Below are 23,164 nucleotides of genomic sequence, written 5' to 3'. Positions count from 1 at the left end.
ATTATGTAATATGCCAGGGAAATATGTATACTGTAGCTAAGAAAGTAATACTAAGTGTATGTTGTGTAGTAAGCTGTTAGTAGCCCATATGCCTCACCCAAATAACTTTTTCTATTTTCACCTCTTAATTTCGCCTACTGTTTTGACTTGGTGGTGCACATGTATAACCTGTTTTAGAGAAATGTAATCATTGAATATTGTAAGTGCTTTCATTGTCTGCTTATATGCCCCCTTTATTTATCCTACAGTTCTGACTTGGTGTACACTGTAAGAACGGCCCATGTTCAGAATTATGTCACTGTACATTTCGAAAGTGCTGAACAAATAGTTGTATTGACTACATCCATCCTAGCTCGCTCATTAATGTCTTAATTGAAATTACGGATTGCCTCTTAGCCGCTTTTGTCCCCTTATGTCAGTGTTTGTACATCTCAGTAGTCAGTAGAAACCACACTTGTTTAAGCAAGTCATCCATATCAGCTATATATTTTTTTAAAGCAGTAAATGAGGTTGAATGAACTGTTTTCGTTGCCAGACAAGGCTCAGCTGATAGCCAGGTGTAGCAGTGGTAAGGTGTTGGGACTGCTGTTGGGACTCTGCTGTTGGTACAGCTTTATGTAGGCCCTAACATTTTGTGGGCACTGTTTGTCACCGTTATAGTGCAATGAATGTATTGTTTAGTGTTGTGTAGTGGCTTTGCTGGCATGCAACCCACCAATTTTTCCCCCACCAAGATTTACATGCTAAAATCACCACTGAATCAGTATGGCCAGTTAAGGAAATGAAAAGCTGAGATAACGATTAAACTTCATATTCATCGGGTGTTGCGTGTTAGTAAATTCATCAGTATTCTAGGCTCTAGCACACTGTCAGACGAGAGTGCTCAGGAAATCGGAGTAGATAGCCAGACTGAATTTATGAACGCACTCTAGAATACTGTAGGGGGCGCTGTTTATTAATTTATATTTAACCTTTAACTAGGCAAGTCAATTAAGAACAAATTCTTATTTACAATGACGGCCTAACTGCCTTGTTCAGGGGCAGAACGACAGATTTTTTTACCTTGTCAGCTCGGAGATTCGATCTTGCAACCTTTCGGTTACTGGCCCAACGCTATAACCACTAGGCTACCTGCCGTGTTGAAGGCACCGTGCCTCCATCATTGTAAGAAATATTTTGGAAGCTATAGATATATGTATTATTGTCTACATTTTTTTTGTTTACGTTTTTGCCACGTTTTTTTTTAATATTAGACACCTTAATTCACGTTTAAATTAATATGTGAGTTAAAACATAAAAATATAGCATTTTCCTGAAGTATAATTTTTTGGGGTGACTTATGTTACTGCCCCCACACAAAAAAATATAATAATACATATAATTGAAATACTGTAGGATTCCATTCATTCCTACTACTAGGGAGTGCCAATATGGCTGACTGGAACACTTTCTTTCACTACAAGTGTGGTGGAAAAATTACAGTAAATGACCTAACAAGAATGGCTGGTTAGATCCCATCAGTGTCAAGGACAGAAACCTATAGGTTCGAAGGAAGCCAAGCAAACGGAGGCCATTTGTTATTCTAAATGATACACGGGCAAATAAAAAGGGCATGACAACATGATTTCTAATTTATTAACAGATTTGATCACCTATTTTTTTGTACATAAAGGAACAGGTACCACCTGATTATGCCGAATAATGTTGGGGGGGGAGACATTGTATTTGTTATGAATAGAACATAGGCAAAACCAAATTCAGAGGGGACATGTAGTGTTACACTTCAATGACAGTATTTTGTCTATGCTAGCACACCAAACAAGTCTGTATCATGTAAGAATATGAGTGTACCCAGATGCTCAAACGAGGGACCTAGTAATCCAAAAAACCCTCTTACCCCAATACACTACACATAACTATAATACACTACATGACCAAAAGTATGTGGACACCTGCTCGTTGAACATCTCAATCCAAAATCATGGGCATTAATATGGAGTTGGTCCCCCCCTTTGCTGCTATAACAGCCTCCACTCTCCTGGGAAGGCTTTTCCACTAGATGTTGGGACATTGCTGCAGGGACTTGCTTCCATTCAGCCACAAAAGCATTAGTGAGGTCCTGCACCTATGATGGGCGATTAGGCCTGGCTCGCAATCGGTGGTCCAATTCATCCCAAAGGTGTTCTAAGGGGTTGAGGTCAGGTATCTGTGCAGGCCAGTCAAGTTCTTCCACACCGATCTTGACAAACCATTTCTGTATGGACCTCGCTTTGTGCACAGGGGAATTTTCATGCTGAAACAGGAAAGGGCCTTCAACAAACTGTTGCCACAAAGCACATAATTGTCTAGAATGTCATTGCATGCTGTAGCATTAAGATTTCCCTTCACTGGAACTAAGGAGCCCAAACCATAAACAGCCTCAGACCATTATTCCTCCTCCACCAAACTTTACAGTGGGCACTATGCATTCGGGCAGGTAGCGTTCTCCCTGCATCTGCAAAACCCAGATTCATCCATTGGACTGCCAGATTCATCACTCCAGAGAACGCGTTTCCACTGCTCCAGAGTCCAATGGCGGCGAGCTTTACACCACTCCAGCTGACGCTTGGCATTGCGCATGGTGATCTTAGGCTTGTGTGCGGCTGCTCAGCCATGGAAACCCATTTCATGAAGCTCCCGACGAACAGTTTTTGTGCCGATGTTCCTTCCAGAGGCAGTTTGGAACTCAGTAGTGAGTGTTGCAACCGAGGACAGACGATTTTTATGAGCTACGATTTTCAGCACTCGACAGTCCCGTTCTGTGAGCTTGTGTGGCCTACTACTTCGTGGCTGAGCTGTGGTTGCTCCTAGACATTTCCACTTCACAATAACAGCTCTTAGAGTTGACCGGGGCAGCTCTAGCAGGGCAGAAACGTGATGAACTGACTGTTGGAATGAAGGCATCCTATGATGGTGCCATGTTGAAGGTCATTGAGCTCTTCAGTATGGGCCATTCTACTGCCAATGTTTGTCTTTGGAGATTGCATGTCTGTGTGCTCGATTGTAAACACCTGTCACCAATTTGAAGGGGTGTCCATTTAGTGTATGTCAGATAAATAATGGTTCCCAGATATGCCCTGTGTAAAACTCATACGCTTCTATGATTTCTTCCCATTGTGGACACTCCTGTGTCTGATAAGGTTATTCTGGAAGGAGAAGCTCTTGTAACACAGCTTACACTTAAAGGGCCTCTCCTTTGTGTGAACAGTCTGGTGCTTCTTCACATAGTTCGCCTCAGCGAAACGCTTCCCACACGTGAGGCAGGCGTACGGCTTGTCGGCGTCTGTCCTATTGCTCGGCCTCCCACGTTGTGACCCAATGACACCCGAGGAGGTAGAAGCAGGAGCCACCACCCTCAGGGGGTTAGTCTTTGAGTTCCCTCCTTGACCTCTAGCCATTGTTTGGGTGTTGTTGGGTTTGTGTGCTGTGTTATAAGCTAAGTACTTCTCGTGAACGTCCATCCTGACCCTGTCTGTATTTGTGGGGTAACCATGAGGTAGCTGAGGAAGGCTAGACCCAGGTCCAGGCCTTCTATGAACCCAGTCACCAGGCATTAGACGAGACCCTGAAGACAGACTTCCTGAAAGACTACCGCCAGGGGGGTCTCCCACCACTCTCTGTGAAGGCTGAAGCCCAGGGTGATCTGCTCTGTTCATCATGGATAATGTGGTGTTTGCATCATAGGAACAGGAGGGTCTATCTCTATCAGCCCCAGGCCCTGCTTCATCCCTGCACTGAGACTGTGGAGAGAAGGGTCTGGGCTGCAGACTGGATCCCTGACTGGAGCCTCGGTCTCTCTGATGACCACCAGGACTGAGGTTGTTCAGTCCTCCTGTCCACTGGTTGTGTTCTGTGTGGTGGTGGAGTCTCTGTCCCTCTTGGTTTGGTCCTAGTTGCGACTCGGGAAGGAAGAGCGATGACTCCTGATCCAGGGTCCTGATCCGGGGCCAGGATTTGTGACCAGCCACTTCAGAGGTCCAGTCTCTCCCGTCAGCAACACCAGAAATCAGCAGGTCCTCATGGACTGCAGACTATAAACACAAATTGAGCAGAATAGCATATAAAGGTTTATATAAGAAACTCTTTGCTGTAGACACAGAAACATTATATTATAAAATGTTAACCACAGTCAAGCCTATCTTTAACACTGTGATTTAAGTACCTAACAATATTGACCCATTGAAGTTTACTATAAAAAAAAAAAATGTACACGTGTTGATTCAAGAATTAAGTATAATGTTTTGGTTCGACTGAGAGAAGGGAAACAGTCCTGGCAATAATCAAAAATAACCAAGTGAGTCAGCACAGAGTCAATTTTGTATTTAATTTCAACAAAATGGTCATATACTAAGATAATGTTGTACTTTTATTATACAAAACGATACATGTGAAGTAGAATAACTTTTCTAACTATGGTAACACTTCTTGTAAATCTGGTAACTTCCCTTTGATCAAATTAAGTTTAGAATACTTTGGAAAAGGTTCAACATGACATTACACACAGCTTCACTACTTTATGTCCAGTGAACATTCATTAAAGGTCCAATGCAGCCGTTTTTATCTCAGTATCTAATCATTTCTGGTTAACAACTAAGTACCTTACTGTGATTGTTTTCAAAAGGTCAAAAAGAAACAAAAATAGCTTCTTAGCAAAGAGCAATTTCTCAAGCAAGAATTGAACTAGGACTGTCTGGGAGTGGTGTGAGTGGGGAGGGGAAAACTGAAAACTAGCTGTTATTGGCAGAGAGGTTTGGAACTCTCTTATTGGTCTATTAACTAATTTAACACCTGGTGCTGTCACCAGGCAGGGCCGAAACTCTATCCCACCAAAACAGCTCTTACACTAAAAGGGTATTATAATTTTCCCAATTTCACAGTATAATTCTAACCTCAGTGAGAAAATATATCTAAATATCTACAGTTTTTGACTGCACTGAGCCTTTAAGGCACAATCCTTTCCCCATTATAAAATACAAGTATCAACCTATTGGGACACAGTGTCACTTTTCATTAGTGAAGCATTTTTACAGACACCATCACACCAACCATCACCATATCATCTACTCTGCCTTGTCATACTCATTCTTTCCTAATTTCTTCTCATCCAGTTCCCTACTACATCCTAAACCAACAGAATTAACTACAAACTAACTAGTACTACATTACATGTCACTATACTCTATACATGGGCCGTGTGCATTTTCTGCTGGTGTATCCTGAGGTAGCTCCTCTCTGAGAACCTCTTCCTGCAGTGAGTACAGGCAAATGGTCTCTCTCCACTGTGGACCTTCAGGTGCATCTTCAGCTGGTGTTGGTGGGAGAACCTATTCTCAGATTGGGGGCAGTTGTAGGGTTCTCCCCCGTGTGGACCCTCTGGTGCCTCTCCAGGTTGAACGAGTCGGAAAAACTGTCCCCGCACAGGTGGCAGCTGAACGGTTCTCCCCCATGTGCATTCTGGTGGATCTCCACCTGTTTGGGGAAACTGAAGGCTTTCTCACAGAATGAACACGGGAAGCGCTTGTCTTTGGCGCTGCCACCTTTACTGATTACGTCTCTACTACTGTCATTTGTCAATGGACTTGTGTAGCCATTTAGTGTTGAGGCACTGGCATTGTCTGAGGTCTGGTTTAACATTAGGAGAGTGTGAGGAGGACGAAGGCCAGGGAGTGTCTGTGTTGTCACAGGGTCCATGTTCCAGTTGATAGATCCTATAGAAGGCAGGCTGAAGGCAGCACCTGTTAGGGGGTTAACCTGAGGCCCCATCAGTCTCTCTGAATCACAACTATAGGAGCAGGACGGAGCATCGCTAGCCGAGTCTGTGTCTGTTCTCTCCCGTCGCATATGTACACCTCCCCGTCCCCGTGGACCAAATCTACGCCTCACCCTGGTCCCCCACATGAAAAAGTACTATAGTATTCACTGTAGTGTTCTTGCAGACTTTACTGTAGTATTTCATGTAGTATATACACAGTTAACTATAATATAAAATACTGTAGTACTATAGTGTTTTTGTTTTATTATCTTTGACATAGACGTGTAGGTACAGTTGAAGTTGGAAGTGTACATACACCTTAGCCAAATACATTTAAACTCAGTTTTTCACAATTCCTGACATTTAATCCGAGTAGAAATTCCCTGTCTTAGGTCAGTTAGGAGCACCACTTTATTTTAAGAATGTCAAATGTCAGAATAATAGTAGAGAATTATTTATTTCAGCTTTTATGTCTTTCATCACATTCCCAGTGGGTCAGAAGTTTACATACACTCAATGAGTATTTGGTAGCATTGCCTTTAAATTGTTTAACTTGGGTCAAACGTTTCGGGTAGCCTTCCACAAGCTTCCCACAATAAGTTTTGGCCCATTCCTCCTGACAGAGCTGGTGTAACTGAATCAGGTTTGTAGGCCTCCTTGCTCGCACACACTTTTTCAGTTCTGCCCAAAAGTTTTCTATAGGATTGAGGTCAGGGCTTTGTGATGGCCACTCCAATACCTTGACTTTGTTGTCCTTAAGCCATTTTGTCACAACTTTGGAAGTATACTTAGGGTCATTGTCCATTTGGAAGACCCATTTGCGACCAAGCTTTCACTTCCTGACTGATGTCTTGAGATGTTGCTTCAATATATCCACATAATTTTCTTACCTCATGATGCCATCTATTTTGTGAAGTGCACCAGTCCCTCCTGCAGAAAAGCACCCCCGCAAGATGATGCTGCCACCCCTGTTCTTCACGGTTGGGATGGTGTTCTTCGGCTTGCAAGCCTCCCCCTTTTTCCTCCAAACATAATGGTCATTATGGCCAAACAGTTCTATTTTTGTTTCATCAGACCAGAGGACATTTCTCCAAAAAGTACGATCTTTGTCCCCATGTGCAGTTGCAAACCGTAGTCTGGCTTTTTTATGGAGGTTTTGGAGCAGTGGCTTCTTCCTTGCTGAGCGGCCTTTTAGGTTATGTTGATAAAGGACTCGTTTGACTGTGGATATAGATACTTTTGTGCCTGTTTCCTCCAGCATCTTCACAGGGTCCTTTGCTGTTGTTCTGGGATTGATTTGCACTTTTCGCACCAAAGTACGTTCATCTCTAGTAGACAGAACGCGTCTCCTTCCTGAGTGGTGTGATGGCTGCGTGGTCCCGTGGTGTTTATACTTGCGTACTATTGTTTGTACAGATGAACGTGGTACCTTCAGGCGTTTGGAAATTGCTCCCAAGAATGAACCAGACTTGTGGAGGTCTACAATTTGTTTTCTGAGGTCTTGGCTAATTTCTTTTGATTTTCCCATGATGTCAAGCAAAGAGGCACGGAGTTTGAAGGTAGGCCTTGATATACATCCACAGGTACACCTCCAGTTGACTCAAATTATGTCAATTAGCCTATCAGAAGCTTCTAAAGCCATGACATCATTTTCTGGAATTTTCCAAGCTGTTTAAAAGGCACAGTCAACTTAGTGTATGTAAACTTCTGACCCACTGGAATTGTGATAGTGAATTATAAGTGAAATAATCTGTCTGTAAACAATTGTTGGAAAAATGACTTGTGTCATGCACAAAGTAGATGTCTTAACTGACTTACCAAAACTATAGTTTGTTAAAATAAATTTGTGGAGTGGTTGAAAAACAAGTTTTAATGACTCCAACCTAAGTGTATGTACATTTCCGACTTCAACTGTAGGTAAGACTGGGGTCTGAACAGATATAACCTGTAGATATAAAGTTCTATAACCTGTAGGGAACACAGTGGCTTCGGAAAGTATTCAGATCCCTTGACTTTTTCCACATTGTTAGGTTACAGCCTTATTCTAACATTTATTAAATGTTTTTTCCCTCATCAATCTACACACAAGACCACATAATGACAAAGCAAAAACAAGTTTTTAGACATTTTTGTTAATTTATAAAAAAAACTGATATCACATTTACATAAGTATCCAGACCCTTTACTCAGTACTTTGTTGAAGCACCGTTGGCAGCGGTTACAGCCTCGAGTCTTTTTTGGTATGATGCTACAAGCTTGGCACACCTGTATTTGGGGAGGTTCTCCCATTCTTCTCTGCAGATCCTCTCAAGCTCGGTCAGGTTGGATGGGGAGCGTCGCTGCACAGCTATTTTAGATCGCGTTCAAGTCCGGGCTCTAGCTGGGCCACTCAAGGACATTCAGAGACTTGTCCCGAAGCCACTCCTGCGTTGCTTTGGCTGTGTGCATATGGTCGTTGTCCTGTTGGAAGGTGAACCGTCGACCCAGTCTGAGGTCCTGAGCGCTCTGGAGCAGGTTTTCATCAAGGATCTCTCTGTAATTTGCTCCGTTCATCTTTCCCTCGATCCTGACTAGTCTCCCAGTCACTGCCGCTGAAAAACATCCCCACAGCATGATGCTGCCACCACCATGCTTTACCGTAGGGATGGTGCCAGGTTTCCTCCAGACGTGACTCTTGGCATTCAGGCCAAAGAGTTCAAACTTGGTTTCATCAGAACAGAGAATCTTGTTTCTCAAGGTCTGAGAGTCTTTAGGTGCCTTTTTGGCAAACTCCAAGCGGGCTGTCATGTGCCTTTTACTGAGGAGTGGCTTACGTCTGGCCACTCTACCATAAAGGCCTGATTGGTGGAGTGCTGCAGAGATGGTTGTCCCTCTGGAAGGTTCTCTCATCTCCACAGAGGAACTCTGGAACTCTGTCAGCGTGACCATAGGGCTCTTGGTCACCTACCAGACCAAGGCCCTTCTCCCCCGATTGCTCAGTTTGGCCGGGCAGCCAGCTCTAGGAAGAGTCTGGTGGTTCCAAACTTCTTCCATTTAAGAATGATGGAGGCCACTGTGTTCTTGGCGACCTTCAATGCTGCAGAAATGTTTTGGTACCCTTCCCCAGATCTGTGCCTCGACACATTCCTGTCTTGGAGCTCTACGGACAATTCCTTCTACCTCATGGCTTGGTTTTTGCTCTGACATGCACTGTCAACTGTGGGACCATATATAGACAGGTGTGTTTCTTTACAAATCATGTCCAATCAATTGAATTTACCACAGGTGGACTCCAATGAAGTAGAAACATCAAGGATGATTAATGGAAACAGAATGCACCTGAGCTCAATTTCGAGTCTAATAGCAAAGGGTTTGAATACTTATATAAATAAGGTATCTGTTTTTTATTTGTATTACATTTACAAAGATTTCTAAAAACCTGTTTTCGCTCTGGCATTATGGGGTATTATGTGTAGACTACTAGGAATATTTTTTGGGGTTGTGGCTAATAGTGTTGTTCCCCAGTCCAGAGTTGAGGACGCTGTCCCATCCACTGACCTCCACTATCTCGCCCTGCTCAGTGATGTGGTCCCCTGGGTCCTTGGCTGCGGCCGTCTGGGATTCCAAGATGGCTGCCCAGTCTCCCTTGTTAGGCTCCGGCCAACCACCTGCAGGAAGAGGTTACAAAATAGACATTTACAAACATGGCAGAGAAAACTCTAAATATGGAGTCAATGTCCTGGTCAAGTACATAAATCATGTGTGTAAACATAAGTTGTATTGATTTTAATTTATAACTGAAGAAAATAATAGCCAGGTGCATCACTATTCCCATTGAAGATCTATTACTGTCTGTAGGCTATATGTATTTCTCCCTTACCTTGCTCCCCCATCTTTAGTCCACTCAGCAGATCAATGCTCTCTGGTTCGTCTTCTATTGTCTCCACTTTGACTATCAGCAGATCAGGCTTCCCATCCTCCATGTCTACTGACTGTAAGAGATACAGAGTGGGAGGATGTTGGATCCAGAAATCTGATATGAGCACCCTGCTATGGTTCATCTTCTGATTGGGCAATGAGGGATTGCAATGAGTACTATGCAAACCTGTTAGTTGATTTGATTACGTGACAGTCTTTAAAGAGATGAATCAGATGAACTCGTGGATACCATTATTGTCTCTGTGTCCAGTATGCAGGCAGTTAAGAGGTAATTCAGCGAACCAATGCTAACTAGCTTGCTAGCTGTACCGGAAGACTTCCAGTGTTTGCCGCTAAGCTAGTTAGCACTGGTTCACAAAACTACCTCTATCTTCCCTTTTAATGGTTCGATAATTTAAAGGCATGGTACCACACTTAATACAAAATAAATCAAGACCTGGGTCCTTATTCACAAAGAGCCTTGGAGTAGGAGTGCTGATCTAGGATCTTTCCAACTAATCTTATTCATTATTATCTTAAAGTAAAAACTTATCCTAGAACACTCCGACTCTGATGCCACATTCAAAACAATTGGGAACTCGAAAAAATATGAGGTCAAATCATGACGTCAGTGATCTTCAGGTCGGAAAGTCGGAGCACTAGAAAGAGACTCGAGTTGGAATTCCGGGTTGGGTGACCGTTGAAATCGATTTTTCCCAGTCGGAGCTTGTCCCCCCCCCACCCCCCAGAGTTCCCAATTGTTTTGGACGCACTTAAGTCGGAAGTCGGAGATTTCCGAGTTCCCAGTTCCGAGTTGTTTTTAACGCGTGCCCACTCTATGGTTCATCCTATGGTACTACAGCCATGAATGTTTTAGACGTGTAAATAAATATATATATATATACACTGCTCAAAAAAATAAAGGGAACACTTAAACAACACAATGTAACTCCAAGTCAATCACACTTCTGTGAAATCAAACTGTCCACTTAGGAAGCAACACTGATTGACAATAAATTTCACATGCTGTTGTGCAAATGGAATAGACAACAGGTGGAAATTATAGGCAATTAGCAAGACACCCCCAATAAAGGAGTGGTTCTGCAGGTGGGGACCACAGACCACTTCTCAGTTCCTATGCTTCCTGGCTGATGTTTTGGTCACTTTTGAATGCTGGCGGTGCTTTCACTCTAGTGGTAGCATGAGACGGAGTCTACAACCCACACAAGTGGCTCAGGTAGTGCAGCTCATCCAGGATGGCACATCAATGCGAGCTGTGGCAAGAAGGTTTGCTGTGTCTGTCAGCGTAGTGTCCAGAGCATGGAGGCGCTACCAGGAGACAGGCCAGTACATCAGGAGACGTGGAGGAGGCCGTAGGAGGGCAACAACCCAGCAGCAGGACCGCTACCTCCGCCTTTGTGCAAGGAGGAGCAGGAGAAGCACTGCCAGAGCCCTGCAAAATGACCTCCAGCAGGCCACAAATGTGCATGTGTCTGCTCAAATGGTCAGAAACAGACTCCATGAGGGTGGTATGAGGGCCCGACGTCCACAGGTGGGGGTTGTGCTTACAGCCCAACACCGTGCAGGACGTTTGGCATTTGCCAGAGAACACCAAGATTGGCAAATTCGCCACTGGCGCCCTGTGCTCTTCACAGATGAAAGCAGGTTCACACTGAGCACGTGACAGACGTGACAGAGTCTGGAGACGCCGTGGAGAACGTTCTGCTGCCTGCAACATCCTCCAGCATGACCGGTTTGGCGGTGGGTCAGTCATGGTGTGGGGTGGCATTTCTTTGGGGGGGCCGCACAGCCCTCCATGTGCTCGCCAGAGGTAGCCTGACTGCCATTAGGTACCGAGATGAGATCCTCAGACCCCTTGTGAGACCATATGCTGGTGCGGTTGGCCCTGGGTTCCTCCTAATGCAAGACAATGCTAGACCTCATGTGGCTGGAGTGTGTCAGCAGTTCCTGCAAGAGGAAGGCATTGATGCTATGGACTGGCCCGCCCGTTCCCCAGACCTGAATCCAATTGAGCACATCTGGGACATCATGTCTCGCTCCATCCACCAACGCCACGTTGCACCACAGACTGTCCAGGAGTTGGCGGATGCTTTAGTCCAGGTCTGGGAGGAGATCCCTCAGGAGACCATCCGCCACCTCATCAGGAGCATGCCCAGGCGTTGTAGGGAGGTCATACAGGCACGTGGAGGCCACACACACTACTGAGCCTCATTTTGACTTGTTTTAAGGACATTACATCAAAGTTGGATCAGCCTGTAGTGTGGTTTTCCACTTTAATTTTGAGTGTGACTCCAAATCCAGACCTCCATGGGTTGATAAATTGGATTTCCATTGATTATTTTTGTGTGATTTTGTTGTCAGCACATTCAACTATGTAAAGAAAAAAAGTATTTAATAAGATTATTTCTTTCATTCAGATCTAGGATGTGTTGTTTAAGTGTTCCCTTTATTTTTTTTGAGCAGTATATTTTTTTTATGGCCAGTACACAGATTTCATTTTCTGAATTGAACATAATTTCATGGAATGTGAAGTCTATGGCACACCGCATTAAAAGGAAACAAATATTTAATTACCTAAATAAATGAAAATGTGTCATAGCTAATGTTCCCTCAGCTGCACGTCCAGCAGCTCCCCGAGACTGCCAGGGCAGCTCCCCGAGACTAACCCGGACGACACTGGGCCAATTGTGCGCCGCCCTATGGGACTCCAATCACGGCCGGTTGTGATACAGCCTGGAATCGAGCCAGGGTCTGTAGTGACACCTCTTGCACTGAGATCCAGTGCCTTTGACCGCTGCGCCACTCGGGAGCCCTAATAAGCTAAGTAGACAATAGGCAGAGGGTAGCATCGTTTGTGTGATTCTCTGTAATAATGGTATAGGAATAATAATGCTTTTTATTTTGTAAAGTGGTTTCTTGCATCAAACACAACATTTTAAGTCACCTCCTTGTCTGAAGGACAAGTGGATAAACAGGTTGATGTCAAGCCCTGCATGTTTTTTTTTAAGTCTCATGGAATGTAGGCATTGAACACCACACATTGGCTGCTACTGTAGGCTGAAAGATAGAATAGATATTAACATGTTAAAATGTTATGGGATGCATTTTCTCCATTGTTTTTGATGGTAGGCCACTCTGGTAGGCAGGCCTACATTATGATCAACTAGCCACAGTAGCCTACATGGCCACTGTTAAACTGTACCATAAAGCAGGTACAGCCTCAGTGTTCAGAGTACCAGCGTGCTGGAAATTGCACAGAATATTTCATGCTCAAGCTTGCGCTCAGCAGACCTGAAATTTGCTCAGTGCCCCAAAAATTTTGAGGGAACATTGGTCATAGCCCTGTTGCAAGAAACTAATTTAATGGGACAAGACATGGAAGAAATTTTAAAAGATTGGGATGGAGAAATACATTTAACATCTTACTCACCCAAAGCAAGGGGAGTGAGTGGCTTATAAGGTTAATTTAGAACCTATCAATGCCAATTGCACGCTCCCTCAAAACATCTGTGGCATTGTGTTGTGTGACAAAACTGCACGTTTTAGAATGGCCTTTTATTGTCCCCAGCACAATGTGAACCTGTGTAGTGGTCATGCTGTTTAATCAGCTTCTTGATATGCCACACCTGTCAGGTGGACGGATTATATTGGAAAAGGAGAAATGCTCACTAACAGGGATGTAAACACATTTTGTGCGTATGGAACATTTCTGGAATCTTTTATTTCAGCTAATGAAACATGGGACCAACACATTAGATGTTGCATTTTATATTTTTGTTCAGTATATATAATTTTGGCTAATTTATTTCCATTTTCTTTTCTTATTGGACCCACCACTATGCCATTTCTCTCCTGTTCCATTGGTTTTCATATCAACTTTCTTTTATTGTCCCGACGCCACAATCCTAGCCATATTAGCAATGGTGTTTAGAATGGTGTTTTCTCACGAATTGCATTTTGGCAAATGTTTGAAAATGTTGTTTTCTTGGCTGCTTCATTACATGAGTTGCATGTTCTGTTAAGATGCATTACCATAATCTAAATGTGATTTATGTCATTCTGAGCAACGTGGGTGGATATTAATGGGTTATGCACCCACGGCATATGGGTCCGGTAATTTTCTCAAATGGACGGTAAATAAAAAATCTTCCAGGTTACATTGTCCGGTGCCACATTTTCCTAACGGAAATCCTGACGTTTGAAATAAATAATTGTTAATAAAAAAAAATTAAAAAGGCTTTGTGGATACGGACCCTGACCTAATATCATTCAGACAGTAGTTCACAGTGGGCTCACCTCAGTGAGACTGTGTGTGGTCCTGTGCTGCTCAGCTGGTTCCTCTGTGGGTTCAGGAGGAGGTGTAGTCTGGTTGTCATCCATGACCATGGTCCCCTCAGTGTTCCCCAGACCCTCCTCCTTCACCAGCAGCACCTCCTCATCCTCCTTGAAGAGAGAGGTGACACAGATTACACAGACATACACTCCTCAGGTAGGTACACACAGATAATAAACAGTGTATATCCATCCCCACTACGTTTGAGTCCTGTACTGTAGTTATAGAATGACTTCATTGTTGTTAAACCCATCATGGTGGACATAAATATGTTGTTGTGGGGAAATAGTCAAAAGTCACCATCAGACAAATCTTACTAAACTATTTTGACGTGTACAGTAGTGTTTGTTAGTGTGTAGGTATATTTAGTAATTGTATATTGGTTATAAAGAGCTGTCATGTTTATGCAAAATAGTATGAGATCGGATGTGATGTGTACTAAAGAGTCTTTAACTTGTCTCCTCCACTTCATCTATACTGATTGAAGTGTATTTAACATGTGACGTCAAAGAGATCATAGCGTTCACCTGGTCAAGTCTGATCCCTTATTGATGCCACTTGTTTCAATCAGTGTTAAAGAAGGCATTTTTATGCTTTGAGACAACTGAGACATGGATTGTGTATGTGTGCCATTCCGAGGGTGAATGTGCCTATGAACGGGGTAGGTAGGTGCCAGGCGCACCAGTTTGTGTCAAGAACTGCCAACGCTGCTCGGTTCGTCACTCTCCAGTTTCCCGTTTGAATAAAAATTTCAGGTGCGTACACACAGATAAACACACTTCCAACATTGAGTGTTTATCCATCCCCACTACGTTTGAGTCCTATACTGTAGTTACAGAATGACTTCATTGTTGTTAAACCCATCATGGTGGACATAAATATGTTGTGGGTAAAGATGTCAGCTATGATAAGTCAAGTCATCAGACAAACTTGACTAAACAATTTTGACATGTACAGTAGGTGTTAGTGTAGGTATATTTAGTAAGTGTATATTGGCCGTCAACAGTTAAGTCACAATTGCCCATAAAAATGAATGAAAATGAAAATTTGCTTTTTGGTCTTAATTTAAGTTTAGGCATGAGGTTAGTATTATGGTTAGGTTTAAAATCTAATTTTGAGAAATTGTAGAAATAGGTGGGGTTTAGCCATAATTATGACTTTGACTGTTAACCAATAACACGGTTCATCACTAGTTATGAAGCAGAATAGGGTGAGATCAGATCTGATGTATATTAAAAGGAGTCTCAATGAATGTCTTAGAATGAAAAGTCCCATTTTGTGTTTATTAAACAAGTTTTAAATACATCATATGAAAACATACACGTCTCAACTAAAAATCAGCATGAACTTGATGAACTGCATTAATTTTCTCATTAAAAAAAGTGTCTTGGGAAAAAAATAAAGCAGTTGAATTTAAGTAATGTAATATGCTTTCATGAACATCATATAGCCTATACAGTACAAACACAATTTGAAAGACTTTAGGCTTACAGTGCATTCAGAAAGTATTCAGACCTTCACTTTTTCCACATTTTATTACACTACAGCCTTGTTCTAAAATGGATTCAATTGTTTTTTTCCCCCCTCAATCTACACAATAATGACAAAGCAACCCCCCCCTTTTTTTTTTTTTTACATTTCTGCAAACTTATATATAAAAAAAAAAAATCAGAAATATCACATTTACATAAGAATCCAGACCCTTTACTCAGTACTTTGTTGAAGCACCTTTGGCAGTGATTACAGCCTCGAGTCTTCTTGGGTATGATGCTACAAGCTTGGCACACCTGTATTTGGGGAGTTTCTCCCATTTTTCTCTGCAGATTCTCTCAAGCTCTGTCAGGTTGGATGGGGAGCGTCGCTGCACAGATATTTCCTGGTCTCTCAAGAGATGTTTGATCAGATTCAAGTCCGGGATCTGGCTGGGCCACTCAAGGACATTGTGACTTGTCCCGTTGCCACGCCTACGTTGTCTTGGCTGTGTGCTTAGGGTCATTGTTCTGTTGGAAGGTGAACCGTCACCCCAGTTCGAGGTCCTGGGTGCTCTGGAGCAGTTTTTCATCAAGGATCTCTCTGTAATTTGCTCCGTTCATCTTTCCCTTGATCCTGAAAAACATTCCCACAGCATGATGCTGCCACCACCATGCTTCACCGTAGGGATGGTGACAGGTTTCCCCCAGATGTGACACTTGGCATTCAGGCCAAAGAGTTCAATCTTGGTTTCATCAGACCAGAGAATCTTGTTTCTCATGGTCTGAGAGTCTTTAGGTGCCTTTTTGGCAAACTCCAAGCGGGCTGTCATGTGCCTTTTATTGAGGAGTGGCTTCCGCCTGGCCACTCTACCATAAAGGCCTGACAATACATTTGCAAAAAATTCTAAACCTGTTTTCGCTTTGTCATTATGCATTATTGTGTGTAGATTCGTTTTTATTTAATCCATTTTGGAATAAGTAACAAATATGAAAAAAGTCAAGGGGTCAGAATACTTTACGAATGCATTGTATGCCTTATATATTGCAATATATACTGAAATCTGTTACTCGTTATTCCAAATGCATCTGTGGGTCTTTTTAGCTGATAACAATAAATTCATCTTCGTCTTTGATGCATGGTTTGATATAAATGTCAGAAGCTATTGAATGGAATGGTTACTTTCTATGTTATTGAGTGGAATGGTTTTTCTGCTGGTGTATCCTGAGGTAGCTCCTCTCTGAGAACCTCTTCCTGCAGTGTGTACAGGCGAACGACCTCTCTCCCGTGTGAACCTTCAGGTGCATCCTCAGCTGGTGCTGACGGGAGAACCTCTTCTCACACTGGGGGCAGCTGAAGGGTTTCTCCCCTGTGTGGACCCTCTCGTGCCTCTTCAGGTCACCAGCCTGAGCAAAGTGCATTTGACAATGGGTACAGCTGAAGGGTTTCACCCCTGTATGGACCCTCTGGTGCCTCTTCAGGTTTCCAGCCACGGAAAAGTGCATATGACACTGGGTACAGCTGAAGGGTTTTACCCCTGTGTGGACCCTCTGGTGGATCTCTAGCTTCTGGGGGCAGCTGAATCCTTTGTTACAGAACATGCAGAGGAACCGTTTCTCTTTACTATTGCCTGATGTGGCACCCCCTCCCTGAGCCTGGGCTCTAGCCCTGTCGTTTGAGTTCAATACCTGATCGGAAAGGACGTGGCTGTGTGAATCGGAAGGTGCCATCAATGTGGACGCAGGATTGCGATCCCTGAATGCGTGTAAAGGGGAGTGGGTGGCAACATTTAGATTTGTCTCTAAGCTTCCCCTGTAATCTAAGAAATCTCTGCCCTGTGAGTGTCCGTCTCCTAGGTGACTATCTGCATTCCATATGGGAGGAGCGTCACCCTCCACTTTCACAGTCACTTCATCTACCACTATAACCTCCCCTTTCTTATCTAGGCACCCTTCAGAGTATACACTACTACTGTATCGGTTCCAGTCCCCTCTAGACAGATCAGTCTGTGTCTCTAAACCCAAGGATATGTTGCCAGGGTCCATCTCTGTAGTGTAAGAACAAGACGGATCATCACCACCAGTGTCTAACGCGTCACCATCTCCACGGGAATGAACCGTCTTCTGGCTCTGGTGAAATACCGGTAAATACTCTGAGCTGGGAGCAGGACGACAGCCCAGTCTCCCCAGTCTCTCTGGGTCTGATCTGCGGTCAGATCCTGTGTGTAAGAGCCTTTGTGTTACAATTAATATCTCGGTGTCCATCTCTGACTTGAGGACGGCCTTCGGCATTCCACTGACCTCTGTGATGCTAGGTTGGGTCCAGGCCTGGGGCACGGTGGTGGTGGCAAGGTCCTCGGTGGCTACAAGGTGCTTTCCAGCCACTCCAGTCTGGATGTCTCTGCTGTGTCTTGGGTCCTCCTCTCCTACAGACCTCTCCTGCTTGACCCCAGGACTTGCAGCCTCTGTATCTGCAGACTGACATGAGGGGAGGTTATTACCGGTACATGAGTAGAATTGGATAACAAGGTCATAGGGAAGTCTCACAAGCTCCCCTATGGCAGATAAATAAGGATGTACATGTAAGCAAGTGAAAAGCTGAGGGGAGTCTTTCTGAAATAAACTGGCCACATTTGATTTTCTGACGTAATACTATGACACTAACCTCTATCACGATAACTTGCTGGGTTGAGGTTCCACTCCCCTCATCAACAGTGATTGGTTGGTCATCTCTCCATGTATTGTGTCCCGTTGGCTTCACAAAGCTCCTGTGGCCTCCAGTGAGATGTCCTTCACCTGAGAGAGTGATTGGGGGAAAAGAGGTGGTTAGGTACTGTCAATGCTCAATGGTATATTGTACACTATTTACAGTCTTGACACTGTCTAGAATTCGCAAGGATGTGAGATAACACTTCGCATAACTTCTTTAAATACTATTTATAGATTGATTATGTTCCATGCATTATATTGTTTTCAATTATTAAATAATGGGAAACGCTGTAAATCAAGAATGGTTAGAATATGATAGTGTCTTTCTGCAAGTTAGCTAAGTAATCAGAATTATTGCCTAATATACAAATAATGATCAAGACTGAATTCTGGTTAACCAGCCATATGTGGTTAACACATCTAAAGTAACACATGCGCAGCCTCCACCTTCTGCAAAATGTACCTGTTGCCATTCCTCTGTATCTGTCGAGGATCTTGACACTACTGGGACGACTGATAAGGACGCGCTCTCGTGCCACCTTCAGTTCCAGTAGCTGTAGTTTCCTCCGTAATGTCCTGTTTTCTTTCTGGCTTTGAGTTATTTCCAAACGAAACACTGCATAGTCGTCGTCTACGAGTTTACAGACTTCTGCCACGGCTGCATTCGCTAACACCTCCATAATGGAGGCTATTTGAGTGTGAAAAGCAATACAGTTAGCCATTGTTAGCAGCTAACGTTAGCTAGTTAACGTCCGCGTTACCTAGATAACATCTATCAACCAAGTCCTGTCTCAAACGCGAATTAAACACTATATGGGGCAAGTAGGCGATGCTGTGGAGTTCCAGGGTGTTAATAAACGTCTAAATAACAACAAAACCCGCTAACGTAGAAATTGTTCCTGTTCCCTTCCGTTTACGATTCTTCTTCAGTGGTTTTAAATAGCGGTTGGCAACCAACTTTAAAGATGCATTTCCGCCACCGACTGGAGTGTGGATCAGAGACAGGGAAGGTTTAAAGTTTAACCCTACACAATTAAACGAAATATATAATTCAATACAATATCACCTTAAGGTTTTCTTAACAGTTCAATAAAACTTGGCTCCTCAATACCATTATTCCTTAAGAAACTGTCCCTTTCCCTTCCATATCACTGGCACTGAAATAGAATGTGTTCCACTGTCTCCATCTCCCTCTGCCTGTGATTTAACTTCCCAGTTGGATGTTTCCCTAGTAATTTCAAAGTGCTGTTGAGCCTGATGAGTCTCAGCCTTGTGATTACGTCTTCGTCCCTTCTCTCTGGACCTGAGGACCTCCCTGCCCCCACCTTTTCCTGGATCTTATACAGTTGTCTTTCCCTTCCGCAACTCATACAATTTTTTTTTACCAATGTTCTTATTAATCCATTGGTCTCTGCTTTACTTAAGAGAAAGGATCTTATTGGTTGGTGTCACAGAACAACGGGAGTGGTTAAATGAAAAAGGTATGCACAATGTTTTAAAAAAATATGGTACTGCTTATTACATTACACATAAAATCTCTTATGATCAGTATCTTTCAAGCTCAGAGAAAACTTGTTTCGAAAGAAGACTGTGTTAACAAGAATAGAGTAGAAAATGAACCAGGTTACCGGTTTCTACCCCTGCGGTAGGTTTGCGGCATATAGGGACTCCTGTATAAAAGTGAGCGAATTCAGTAGCTCTGCCACTGGTAAACAATACACTATGAAACAGTTCCTCACATGCAGCTCTTCTAATGTCATATACCTTATCTCTTGTCCATGCAATAAGCAATACATGGGCCAACCCAGTAAACAGATAAGAACACGTATTATAGAACACAGGAGTGGTGTAAGGAGAAATGACCCTAAATCCCCAATAGCACGTCACTTCTCGAAGGCCGGTCACCCAGTCTCCTCCATGTCCTTCTGTACAGAAGATAAATCGTTCACATAGGGGTGGTAATCTTGAACTGAGTGTTCTCCAGACAGAATACAGGTGGATGTTCTAAAAACTCTCCACCTATCAGGCATGAATGAAGAATCGTTATTGAAGTGTTTTCTGTAAGTTTTACTGGAGCTTGATACCCCCATCTATTGATTTATTTCTATTTCTACTTTGCACTTTCTTCCACTACAAATCTACCATTCCAGTGTTTTACTTGCTATATTGTATGTACTTCGCCACCATGGCCTTTTTTTGCCTTTATACCTCCCTTATCTCACCTCATTTGCTCACATTGTATATAGACTTATTTTTCTACTGTATTATTGAGTGTATGTTTGTTTTACTCCATGTGTAACTCTGTGTTGTTGTATGTGTCGAACTGCTTTGCTTTATCTTGGCCAGGTCACAATTGTAAATGAGAACTTGTTCTCAAGTTGCCTACCTGGTTAAATAAAGGTGAAATAAAAATAAACAAATCAAATTTCTTTCAAGCTCTTTCAAGCTCCCTACTCTATATTCCGTTTTTTTCTACAACCCTGTGTTATTTATTCTGAGGAAATGTTCACATGGTATTTCTAAAAGCAATAATTGATTATATTTCTCTGTCCGCTTATATACACAATGTAGTAGTTCATGCATTCTATTGTATAAGGTACTGATTTAATGTATTTTCTTTCTTGATCATGTGACACATGCAATTATACTTGAAATCGAAGTCAGAGGTGTGTGTGTGCCGATCATTTAAGCCGTGAGTCAAACTCATTCAACGGAGGGCTGAGTGATTGCGGGTTTTCGCTCCTCCCTTGTACTTGATTGATGAATTAAGGTCACTAATTAGTAAAGAACTCCCCACACCTAATTGAAAGGAAAAAACAAAAAAAAGCATACACTAGGCCAGAGGTACTCATCTCTTACCCTACGAGGTCTGGAGCCTGCTGGTTTTCTGTTCTAGCTGATAATTAATTGCACACACCTGATGTCCCAGGTCTAAATCAGTCTCTGATTAGAGGGGATCAATTAAAAAGTGCAGTGGAACTGTCTTCGAGGTCTAGAGTTGAATTTGAGGGCACTAGGCCCTCCATGGAATGAGTTTGACGCCTCTGATTTACACTGATGATGGCTTGACGCGGAAGCGTTTTGTTTTCATCTTTTCACCATGATATTTTTAGTTTTTTTTGCATTTATTCCTCTTTTTTGACAGTGTCCGAGTCTACATCTCTTGCAATAATTACCCTCCTAAACCGAAGTTAAAAGGACATACACTCCTCAGTTTGTAGCGATTAGTCAGTCTGGAATATCAAGTACAGGGTTACATTCGTTCATGTTTAATATTTCACCCCAGTCATCACAAGACCTGAAGCCTTCATGCCATTTACTGCAAACAGCTTGAAGTCATGGACTGTTTGTAAAGATCACATAACACAGATGATAGATAAGCTTGTGTGCTCTGGGATTTCACATAACAGAAACAGTTGAGGGGCTTGACTTGAGCATGTTTTGGTTCTTATTGCATTGATGAACACAGTGACATGGTGACGTACATCAGTTTAAATACATCCAACTTTGTGTGTAACCAGGATTCCATCCAACCTTTTTATGTGAGAAAAGTACATTGGATAATAAATGTCAAAACAGGCCTGGTGGAAACAGCAAATCTGGCGGTAAACTCTCCAAATGTCGACATAACAAAATAGTCTAGACAAGGAGGGACCTTTTTGAGTCGTTAAAATGTATTCTGCGACAAATGGCGGTGGAACCCCAAATATTTATATAACAACCATCATATCGAAGTGAACTTGGAGGACACCATGAAATAAGTTATGATGAACTTCACAGGGCGGTGAAAGTGAAGGGGCGGCAGGTAGCCTAGTGGTTAGAGTGTTGGGCCAGTAACCGAAAGGTTGCCGGATCGAATCCCCGAGATGACAAGGTAAAAATCTGTCACTCTGCCCCTGAACAAGGCAATTAACCCACTGTTGTAAATAAGAATTTGTTCTTAACTGACTTGCCTAAAGGTTAAATGTATTTTTTTAAATGCACGGTGAGCTTGATGCTCCTTTCAATTAAATATTGAAGGTCTTATTCTGGTGAAATGATGATTGACGATTGGCTGCCGTTTGAAAAATAAAAAGAATCTCACTCTTATCCATAATAATCCTACCTGCACTGTATCTGCCAGCAGTTGGCTGGAGCTCATGTGCCAAGACCACAGTGTGGACATTCGCAATAACCCAGCATTTGTTGTGATAAAACCATCAGTAGAGTTGAACAATAGAAAATAGATAGAATAGAAACCCATTTCATTTAAGACAAAATTAATCAAGGCCTGGGCCCGTATCCACAAAGTGGCTCAGAGTAAAAGTGCTGATCGAGGACCAGGTCCCCACCTGTCAAATAAATAAACACATAGTGTTATTATTATGATCTAAAAGGCAAAACTGATCCTAGTACAGCACTCCTACTCTGAGAGGCTTTGTGGATACAGGCCCTGACCGAATACCATTTAGAGAGTAGTTCACAGCGGGCTCACCTCAGTGAGACTGTGTGTGGTCCTGTGCTGCTCAGCTGGTTCCTCTGTGGGTTCAGGAGGTGTAGTCTGGTTGTCCTCAATGACCATGGTCCCCTCAAGGTTCCCCAGAACCTCCTCACACCCCTCATCCTTCACCAGCAGCACCCCTGGACCCTCCTCCTGGAAGAGACAGGTGATACAGACATCTCAAGTACGTACACACAGATAATAAACACACTTTCAACATGGAGTGTTTACCCATCCCCACTACATGAGTCCAATACTGTAGTTATAGAATGACTTCACTGTTGTTAAACCCATTATGGTGGACATAAATATGATTTATCATCAGACAAACCTGACTAAACTATTTTGACATGTACAGTAGGTGTTTGTTAGTGTGTGGGTATGTGTAGGTATATTTAGTAAGTGTATATTGGTTATAAAGTGTGAGATCAGATGTGATGTATACTAAAGAGTCTCAATGAAAG

At 42.9% G+C, this 23,164-nt stretch overlaps 2 protein-coding genes across 4 annotated transcripts in view; both read right to left on the bottom strand.

The window, feature by feature from the left end:
- LOC106606466 (zinc finger protein 205) overlaps positions 1-23,164 on the bottom strand; it is a 322,856-nt gene that overhangs the window by 219,193 nt on the left and 80,499 nt on the right. The gene's annotated exons all lie outside the window — the stretch shown is intronic.
- Positions 2,606-22,109, bottom strand: LOC106610048 (zinc finger protein 205-like). The gene is made up of 7 exons (XM_045723150.1): positions 18,684-22,109; positions 18,177-18,307; positions 17,813-17,989; positions 14,006-14,152; positions 9,651-9,762; positions 9,329-9,438; positions 2,606-4,070 (listed from the first exon to the last, which is right to left on the bottom strand). The coding sequence occupies exons 1-7, from the start codon at positions 18,940-18,942 to the stop codon at positions 3,138-3,140; spliced, it is 1,869 nt and encodes a 622-aa protein (XP_045579106.1). The 5' UTR covers positions 18,943-22,109; the 3' UTR covers positions 2,606-3,137.

The sequence above is a fragment of the Salmo salar genome, chromosome ssa08 (assembly GCF_905237065.1).
Source record: "Salmo salar chromosome ssa08, Ssal_v3.1, whole genome shotgun sequence".
In the NCBI taxonomy this organism is placed as follows: domain Eukaryota; kingdom Metazoa; phylum Chordata; class Actinopteri; order Salmoniformes; family Salmonidae; genus Salmo; species Salmo salar.
The sequence above is the reverse complement of the archived record's forward strand: the minus strand, read 5'-3'. Positions and strand labels throughout refer to the sequence as shown.